Consider the following 10687-nt stretch of genomic DNA (forward strand, 5'->3'; position numbering starts at 1 on the left):
TCTCAGTCGTGTTTACACATTAAAATAAAAGCACATTAAAAACAAAATATTATAATGCAATTGGAACATAATGCTCAATTAATTTGACTGTTCATTATCTAATAACAGTCATAATGTTCTGAATCTGTACTTTGGCCTGTTGGAATTAAAACGGTACCTCATCATTTCCATCCAGAAGTTGGTTCATTGTCACTGTGCTGGGATGTGTAGGGCGAGTCTTCAGAGTCCTAAAAATACAGGAAAACATTCAACCTCACAAGTACTGTTTTAGTCTCTGTTTTATGAGGTGTTTTCAAGGTGTTTCCCTACCTGATAACAAACAGCAGAACACACACAAGAATTAGTAGAACGCCGACTGTAGTTATGAGTGCAGGAAACATCCCCTGACCTGGACATTAGGAAACAAAGAGGAAACTAAGATTTGGATGAAACGATAGTAACTACCCATTTACAGTTTTGATTAGTTCTCAAACATTTGCAAATGAGATGAAAATTCATAATTCTGTTTTGTTGGCATGAAATAAAAAAATTCTATCCATTGTATACACGTCTGCTTGAAATAATAACACACAAATACTGTGGACAGTATAAGTCTTTTCATTCCAATGGACAACACCAGAAAAACCATCACTAACCTTGACCAACTACAGGAGTTTGTTGCTCAAAAGTGTAGAAATAGAACTGGCCAACGGTAGAACCCACAGAGTTCCTGCTGTGGCGGAACAGAGTGGACAGATCCAGCTTCTGTGGGAGGTTGACGGTGATGGTGCTCCTTAGACCTGTGCCGTTCAGAGACTCACTGCTGATGTCTACCTTGTCCGAGTGATTCACAGATAGTCCGTCCAAATACCACTGTAATCTGGGAGAAGGGTTTCCCACAGTGGAACAGGAACAGCTGACTGTGGCTGCAGCTTTGGTGCAGTTGGACGAGGACAGGATCTGTGGAGCAACTGTGATGACAAGAGTGTTTCATCAGGTTTACGAAAATAGTGTAGTTAGTGGTGGTGGCTGGTCATGGTGGTAGTTCCTGGACCCCAGAATGGATGTAAAGCAGACAATCAACCTCTTCCAAATTTCACAGGTAAGCAAATTGAGTTCTATCCATCCAGTCACACCTTTATTTAGTTTCCTCCATGTCTGCGTTTCATGCAGACACTGCAGTATGAGACTATCTGACTACATATTAGATAATGTAGGAACCCATTACAAGTGGTTGGGTTTTTTTTCAGTAATTGGTCCTTGTGAGTGACACAGACTTTTCACTTTTTGATTACTTTTTCATTCATCTTATAAATCACATTATCCTCACTAGGGTCACTGGGGGTGCTGGAGCCTATCCCAGTTACCTATGGGCGAAGGTGGGGTACACCCTGGACATGTTCCCAGTTCATTGCAGGGCTGACACAGAAACGAACAACCAATCACTGTCACATTCACACCTATGGGTAATTTAGATTAACCAGTTAACCTATCAGTGCATGTCTGTGGATGGTGGGAGGAAGTCGGAGTACCCAGAGAGAACCCACTCAGACATGGGGAGAACATGCAAACTCCACACAGAAAGGTCCCACTCTGAACCCAGGACCTTCTGCTGTGAGGAACGAATCCTCTCCACTACACCACTGTGTTGACATCTTTTTGATTATTCTTCTTTGTTTATTCTTTACAGTGTAATAACACTACAGTGCAGGTGACTTTAACATGATATGTCAACAACACACATAGTATTAGCTGAGGAATCTAAACCACTAATTCATGACTGCTGGGTTCATATCAGTGGTGTAGTCTAGTTTATTCTAGTGGGTATACTCAGATTTTTCCCCTCCCAGCGTCGCACAGCCCCACCCTAGAGGAACACGGCTACCCCACAGCACCCCTCCCAGAGAGCAGCTGCTCCAAAACAGCCCCACACAAGAACCACCACGCTCATTAACTCATAAAGTGTGCATCCACACTAGGGCTGTGCAATTATTTGAAATTCAATTATGATTTTGATTATTACACTCAATGATTACAAAAATTACATAATCGAGGAAAAATGATTATTAATTTTGAGTTGTTTTAATTCATGCGCACGCAAGCTCCCATGAGCTGCTCAGCCCCGCCCCCCTCTAAGCTACAGCTGCCAGCTAGCCGGCAGGTCCACCCAAAGAGGAAAGTTGTACCTAGCGGTCTGGAAAAATGGCAGGAGAATCACAGCAGAAGTGCTTGGTAAACAAAAAAGGCAAGTCAAATTCAATTGCATGGAATCACTATGGGTTTGATGAAGAAGACGAAGAGCAAAAACGCATCACGTGCAAAAAATGTTTCGTAGTTGTGTCCGCACCGACCGCTAACACAACAAACCTTTTTAACCATCTAAAGTTGAACCACCGCGACTTTTATCATAATCTTATGAAAAACTAAAATACATAAAAACAACTCCGTCTGCAACTTCGTCCGCAATGCAATCTTCAGTCTCCGAATCTCTTTACGTTGCAACTCCCCTATTAACCTAACCCTAACCCGTATAATCCTAACGTGCGTATTCTAGATGGCTGTTGTATACAGAAGGCCTGAACTGAAACCTCACGACACGCCACTGAATTTACTATGTTTCATACTACACTGAACATACTTGAATATATAAAGTGCACTTTACATGAGTTTTTTTTTTATTTTTTTAATTGCTACAGTTCTATGGCAAGTCTATAGCAGTTAAATTACAGTGCACTATTTGTTTACAAAAGGAAACATACTTGAATTTACAGTATATTTTATTTACATTCAAAGATTCTTTTGTTTCGTACAAAAGTGAACATTGTTTGTTTTATTGGTTAAAAGCTTTATTTATGTTTAAAGAGTACATTTTACATTGTTTTGCAAGAAAAAAATAAACAACATTAAGGTTAACAAATAATCGTTTTTAATAATCGTGATTTCAATTATTGCTGAAATAATCCTGATTATTTTTTTATTCTATAATCGAGCAGCCCTAATCCACACATAATTGAGATCATGAAAGATCTAAATGTAAATGTATTGTAAGCAACATAAGATGTATAACAGTCATTAACAGCTGGACAAGACAAATAAGTTCCAAATAAAGAAGTCTGCTCCTCAGATGTAGACATCCTTTTCTCTGTAAGGATGCCAGCTGATTTTGATGCACTACAGATAGCACAACCTGCAGGTCAACAAAAACATCAGTAATTAACATTATAATACAAGTGGTCCTTTTTGTATCTATATTAGCATTAAAACCTGCTGAACAGGGCCAAAACCTATTAACCCATAAAGACCCAGCGCGACTTTTATGTCAGTTCCCAAATGACATTTTCTCTATATCTAACCTTTTCTAAGTGATTTATCACCATTCATTTATAATATTATCTTCTTTATTTTGTATTTTATCAGTGTAAATCAGGTATTTTCCAATATTTGATTTACTGATCATGTAGATGTTCATAAAAGTTCAGATTAAAGTTGATGGATATTATGTCAAAAACAGAGCAAACGGAAGAAAAAGTGACTTTTTCAGTAAAATATATCATTAACTGAACATAAAACAAGTGTCTGCATCCAGTGTCATGGTTTTAGTAGTGAATCAATGTTGTAGAAGATGACGGTGTTTCCACAGTAACGACGGAGCCTCTGAACATCCAAATGGGTCATATCTGATGACCATGAAAAAATGAGTAACTGTATTTTACACCAATTATTTACATTGATCAGATTAATGTATCAACAGTTATTAAACAGTTTAGATCAGATGGTTTGGATCAGTAGATGGTTTGGTCGGTGATGGATGTTTGGGTCTTTATAGGGTAATTACTTTTTACAATATTCAGCCATGGCTAAGAAAAATAGACAAACGGAGGCAAAAATTCCACTCTTTCAGTAGCTCGAATTATGAGACTATATCTAACCTATCAGTTAGTCATTTAATGGTGTACACGGTGTCTTAATTAATTTGTCTTAATCTTAATCTGTCTTAATCTTAATCTTTAAGATGACAATGAATTAATTTCATTTTGATTACCAATTTTATGAATGAACTATACTACCATTCGAATATAGCATTAACTTTGTACATTTAAATTGTTTCTATCAGCTTTAAATGCTGTCTAGTATTTACTTAACTTTCCGTTTGTCCACTTGAAGGATGCCTGTTTTTAAATTCCCTCGTCTGACTCTGCACAAGGCTGGTCAGGTCCAGTTCTCATCTACAACACACACACACACACACACACACACACACACGGAGCAGCAGCAGCCGCACATCCTTCCTTTCAACCAAACCACCAGTTAGCTAGTTTTAGATATAATTCAATGTGCCTATCACCTGCTGTTCCAATAGCAGTTACTGTACGACATTGCGTAAGCAGGCTGTCCTTCCCCACCATCAGATAAAGCTGCTGTGGATGGCCTTATATCGAATTCTTTAGGAAAGAGAGCGCAGATACTGGAAACAAACAGATAAAACGCTGTTGGACCAATTCAAGTAGTTGACTTATGCCCACCATACACATGCACGGATTCCTTATTAGTTAATGTCGGGTCCACGTCACACCTGACAGAAACCCTTATGATCCCAAAGTGTCCGCTTCGTAACAGAGTAGGCAAATTTATGAACAGGAAAGTGAAAGTATGTCATAAAACCATGCTGATACGTATCTTTGCGCAATTTTCAGTGGTTATACCAAAATTTGGGACCTATTCTAGTGGGTATACGGTGTATATGTAAGGGTAGAGACTGCGATCTGGTAGGATCGGCGATTCTACCAGTAGAGACTCTGATCGTAGTCTCTACCAGTAGAAACTCCGATCAGAGTCTCTACTGGTAGAAACTCCGATCCTGCCAGTAGAAGGGTTAGGGTTAGGGGTTAGGGTTCGGATCGGAGTTTCTACCAGTAGAGACTCTGATCGGAGTTTCTACTGGTAGAGACTATGATCGGAGTCTCTACTGGTAGAATCGCCGATCCTACCAGATCGCAGTCTCTACCCTGACATATACCTGCGCATCACATAGACTACACCACTGGTTCATATGGAAAAGGAATAACACAAGGACAATAAACACCTGAATAGGACATTTTCATAAAGTACTCGGGTAGCACCACATGGGTCACCTTCAGTAAACTGTATTTACAACGCAGGAGGAACTGAACAGTAAACATGGGACCATTCTATAAAATGTATTTCATATTCACTCCTATCTCACAGATGTATTAACTTCTGCTTAGAATAGAAGCACCTCTTTCTAAGAGTGTGGTGTCAGCGTTTATGACAGTCTGAGCCTCAAACTGCACACTGTAGTCGCTTTTCCATTGACCCTCAAATTGCGCAAATATAACTTGAGCATAAAAATTTGCCTAATGGAAAAACAACAATTTCTCCAAAAGCCTCATTTTTCGATTAAAAGTTTTTGCGCTGACAAGGGGTGGTTTTTTGGGCATAGTGCAAATGGTATATCATGCAAAACTGCAATTGAAAGACCTTTTTTCACAACTAAGGTCAGGTGACTTAAAAAAACAGATGCTGACGTACGTTACAAGCGAAAAAGAAGAAGAAACATGTCACAGTATGTGTGGCCTCACCAGGAAACCCAATTATTTTTTAATTTAGTACGGGACAGAGGGGTAATATATAATAATAATGAATATATCTGTAAATCAACATTATATTTACGTTCATTGCCATGTTTATGGAATGGCTTCTCCTGTCATCTTGTGATAAACAAATCATCGCATTTGTGATTTAATGGAAAAACCAACTTTACGCACTTCTGTTTTTTTGACATTTAGTAAATATCGATAAAGTTTTGTGCAGATGTCCAATGGAAAAGCGACTAGTGATGAGTCAGGCATTTCACACATTTGCTAAGGTGCTGAAATGTGACACACAGAACATGAGAGTACGTTGTACTGTGTCTTACTGTATTATGCAGATAAAACACTGGTGAGAAAAATGATTACAGCCATCGTTTAGGAAGTACGATAAGCAGGATTATGTTATGAGAAAACTGAAAGTGAGCATTTCTGAAAAAAACAAAAAAAACAGACTATAATCTTGGTAAAGGACTAAATTAAAGTTCACTTACATTTAACATGAGCTGTCAGTCCTTTGCTAACAGATGACTCCACCCTGTTGTCTTGTCTCCTGTAGACAGCAGTGCAGGAGAACCTCTGTCCGTGGTGGAGGTGAGAGGCAGTAAAATTCAGAACAGACTTTATGACTTTAGTTTTGTCCTGATTGTCCATCAGTGTCTCCTGACTGGTTCCCAGACTGGGGGTCCACGTCACAGTCGGACGAAGAGATGGACAGGGAGCTGGAGCAGAGCACTGCAGACTCACTGAGGCCCCCTCCTCCACCTCCAGTTCAGACGGAGACAGAGTCGGTTTAGGAGGATCAGCTGGTGGGAAATCACATATAGACCAGTCACCAAATAAACACGACTTTAAATATATAATATGTCCAAAATAAATGAACAAAACTACAAAGATAAATGGAACACAAATGGTTTAGAGACTGAATTAAAAACATACCTTTGACATTAATATTCACACCTGATGGAAAATTATACATCAGAGGATTCTTGCAATCCAGTCTGAAAAAATATGTACCACCATCTGCAATTTGTATATTATTAATAGTTGAGGTGCAGGTTTTTTTTTTTAAGTCTCCTGTAGTTGCTGTTGTGATAAATCCTGGAGTGATGTCAGATGTAGATTTATGATAGGCTCCTTTTCTCCATTTTGCTACACATGTATCATCTAAGTCTTTTTCATACTGGTCTTGTGTTTCAAAGGAACAGGGTATGGTCACACAGGATCCAGCTACAGCCTCTATTGTCTTTGGTAAAACAACCCTAAAGTCTGCACTTAAGACACCTGAAACACAAAACAGTGAAAAGACAATTACAAACGGCAAAATGTAAGTCTAGGATCTAAAGCATCACTCAACAGTTTACAAAAAAAAACATCATTCAACAATCTTTTTTTTTAACATATCTTTTAATATCATGTCAATCCTTAAACTCCAAATGCAAAACTCAAACATCTGGGGGTACCTTAGTTTACGGTTCTGCTTGATCTCTTCTATACTCTTCTATAGTTTCAGATGTGAAGCTGGACCTGAACTTACCATGCAGCAGACAGATAGTGAGGAGGATATTCAGAGCTCCAGCCATCTGTTTGACTAAAAAAGAAAAAATAGGCCGATGATTCTAAACAAAACCCTCTGCATATTTGTCATATCTTAACCTTAAACACTCACTAAAACACTGATCACTGTAAAAACTTTTTTCTTCGTAGACTCTTCAATTTTATTTCAGTCTTTTTTTTCTATTTTAACATAAAACAGGAAGTGATAAATATAAAAGAAACAGTGACTGGAAGAGTTTGGTGAATTAAAGTTAAAAATTATGTAATTTTACTTCCACCAAAATACATTTAATCTAAATATAGATAAAGAAAAGAACCAAGTGTTAAAGTTTTGTGTCAGGACTTACATTTTCACAAGGTCTGTAGAAAAGTCAAGTTCCTCAGAAGAGTGAAGTGAGTCTCTTAAAAACCTGCAATAATTATCAGCAAAATGAAGAAGTCTTTGTTCAACATGTGCAAAAATGACACATAAACGGCTGTGAACTGAACTGTCATATTCTTGGTGGAGTTTCTCACCTTTATTTCAATGATACGTTGTACATTTGTGAAAACCGCAGCGGAAATGTTTATAAGTACTGCAACTGTTTTCAACTGATGTGTATTCATGTGAGCTGTCATCCATCCATCCATCTATCCATCCATCCACCCACTTTCTGAGGTAGGGTTGATGTTGTTGTTGTTTTGGACAAATCAGTACAGAGACAATATTAGATGTGTAAAAAAGTATGTTTTTTATTTATACAAAAATGCAAAAATAATACAGAGCCAACATGTAATAACTCAACCTATAAACACAATGTAACTGCACAAAAGAACTGCAGCCAAACAAGAAGGAATGAACAGAACAAACTGACCTACCACAATGACACAAGAGGGAACATACATTGTGGTTGACCAAACTGAAGAACACAGAAGAGCTGAAGCAAGATGGACGCTGATTCAAACTGAATAGAAAGTAAACCTAACTAAACCTAAATGGCCCAAATGTGTCAAAGCCCATGGTTCTTCATTCCTCAGCTCCATCTTCAGCTGATCCAGGAACAGACTTCCCACTAACCATGTCCAGTACGTCAACAACAAAGAAACTAAAGGTTAATATAATGAATGATTCACAAAGAAATACAACAAATAATGCATGTAATGCATGTTTGGATGAAATATGCAGTAGAGCCCACAGTCATGCACTCCAAGAACACACACAACTGGAGAGAAAGAGAACATTTGTGACCACAAGGGGGAGTAGTGAGTCACTGCTGGAGTCTGATTCATGAGGAAAACTGACACCATGAGGCCTGTGACCAAAGCATCAAAAAGTGACGAGATGGGATGAAAACCGCTAAAGAAAGAACTTTTAGAGTCAAAGAAAGTGACAAATGATCAAAGCTAGAGGCACTGTTGTTGTTTTCTCCACTGGACACAGCTGTAGATGAAAACAACAGACTTTGATGATGAAATCACAGCGTTACACGAGTGAGTTTGGTCATGACTATTATAAATGTATAAAGTTATTATGGGATGTTTTTATCTTTGCTAAGTTGGTCATTTGTTGATTCTAAACTGTGACAGTTCTGACCTTCTTTGAACGATTCCAAACTCATGTTTATTTTATTACCCTCCCTGGGGTGGACTGGAAGTCCATCCACAAGTGGATGTCCGTCAGTCCTGGTCTCATCTACAGCCTGTCCGTCCATGGGAGTGGAGCTCTCCTTCACTGTGGTTCTCCCTCAGGTTTCTCTTTTCCCACTGGGTTTTTGGAGTTTTTCTTGCCGAGAAGGAGGGTCTAAGGACGGGGGATGCCGGGGACATGAACCCATTTCCTTCATCTACTGTTTATTTGGCTGTTGTTTATTTTCATATTCAACTAATTCTGTAAAAGCCCTGTGAGGAAACCTTGTTGTGATATAGGACTGTACAAATAAAACTGAATTGAATTGAATTATTTTTGGTTTTGTTTGTTTCTGTGTTTGTTTGTTAACACTCTGGCAGCAAAACTATTGGACAAATTCGTACCAAATTTTGGTTTATAGATTGCCAGTGACCCAGAATAGATGTCATTACAGAAGGTCAAAGTTTCAATTTTTTGTGATTTTTTTAATATCTTTTTTTTCTTCTCCCATTTACTTATAATGGGTGAAATTTCACGTCTATAAAAACATCAAGTTGGTTTCAATTCACTTCAAACTTGTCACATATATAAAGGCAATTGATATGCTGACATCAGCACATGCATAGACATGATGACATCAGTTGGATCGATGCCAAAATAAGCTCTAATATGTACGAGGGGTGGGGTTTGTTGTGCCTGGAACCAGTCTTTTTCAGGTTTGTTATGGAGGAGCAAAAATCAGTGGAAAATAACCCCCTCTTCCACTTTTCTTGTGCAGTTTTCTTCAATTTTTCCAATGAATAAAATGAAACAAAAAATTGAATGAACCTGACACTTTATCACTGAAATGTTTTATGGGAAATTAAAGCCAAAGCAGAACAAGGCAGTGAACTCAGATCTGGCTAAAACTCCTTTTTTCATGCACCATGTGTATGGAAGAAACCACAAAACATCCAACTTGAAACACTTCCTTTATTTGCAGCAGCTGATTACGCAGTATCTTGGTGTGAGTACCCAGTAAAAATGGCATAAATTGAACAGAGGAAAAATAGTCGCTCAGACATTTATCGTTGTTGAACTAGAAGAGCTTTATTTTACACATGCACGATGAACACAATACCTCACTGTATGACAGCGCCTCTCAGTGGCTGCATCAAGCATAACATTACATTTTCAATTTCAATTGAGAGTATATAATCATACACTGTCTGTCACCATCCTTCATTAAATACCTTTAAATGTATTTTTCATGCAGTTATGGAATAATGTTGTTGATGTTTATTTTGCAGGTTCCTGTTTCTGTAAATCCTGTGAGTTATGGATGTTTTTATATCCATTTTTTTTTTTTTTTTTTTTTTTTTACATTCTTTACCTCTACTTTTATCTTTCATCATATTTTCTAAATTGTCAGGCTGAGCCAAGCTGTTTTAAGTTGAGGTGAGTTAAGTTGATACTGATGATGGAGTAGCATTACATTTCATTACAGATAAACATGCTTTAACTCCTTCAGTGTGTTTCAGTCTGTTCTTTTTGTTGTTAACCCCTTATTTCCCTGATCCACATTTTCCAAACTGTGTCATTTATCTATTACATGTGTTTCCTATTAATTACCTGGATCCTAAAGTTCAGTATAATATTACTCAGGTGCACATCAGAGTATTTATTTTTCCAATCCATTGTTTAGTATTACTGAACTGTTTTTTAAAGTGCAACCCATTCAACTGATTGAAAATAAAAACAGAGTATTAAAAAGAATTGATCACTAAAAATTAGATGAAAATCATGAAATGGTGAATTTGTTACTTTAGGTGTAAAAGTAATAGAAATGTCTGCAAAAATGAATGAAGGACAAAGACTGATGAAGAAAAAGGAACTTTTATATCAATATTTGTTACATGCATATATTAAAAATTCAGCTTTTACAATAAAAGGGCAT

The 10687-nt window shown here is 37.6% G+C and overlaps 1 protein-coding gene across 2 annotated transcripts in view; it reads right to left on the reverse strand.

Annotated features, from left to right (window-relative positions):
- The window catches only part of LOC115435893 (myelin-associated glycoprotein-like), a 153945-nt gene extending 146343 nt beyond the window's left edge, over window positions 1-7602 (reverse strand). The window contains exons 1-7 of one of the 2 annotated variants that reach the window (XM_030158508.1): window positions 7493-7602; window positions 7126-7179; window positions 6528-6872; window positions 6083-6394; window positions 636-950; window positions 310-388; window positions 158-227 (exon numbers count right to left, since the gene is read on the reverse strand). In XM_030158508.1, coding sequence (XP_030014368.1) covers window positions 158-227; window positions 310-388; window positions 636-950; window positions 6083-6394; window positions 6528-6872; window positions 7126-7171 — 1167 coding nt within the window. In that variant the 5' untranslated portion in view covers window positions 7172-7179; window positions 7493-7602. The remainder of the gene's footprint in view (window positions 1-157; window positions 228-309; window positions 389-635; window positions 951-6082; window positions 6395-6527; window positions 6873-7125; window positions 7180-7492) is intronic. The other variant, XM_030158506.1, reaches the window with a different exon arrangement.
- Between the last annotated feature and the right edge of the window lie 3085 nt (window positions 7603-10687).

The sequence above is a fragment of the Sphaeramia orbicularis genome, chromosome 16 (assembly GCF_902148855.1).
Source record: "Sphaeramia orbicularis chromosome 16, fSphaOr1.1, whole genome shotgun sequence".
Lineage (NCBI taxonomy): Eukaryota > Metazoa > Chordata > Actinopteri > Kurtiformes > Apogonidae > Sphaeramia > Sphaeramia orbicularis.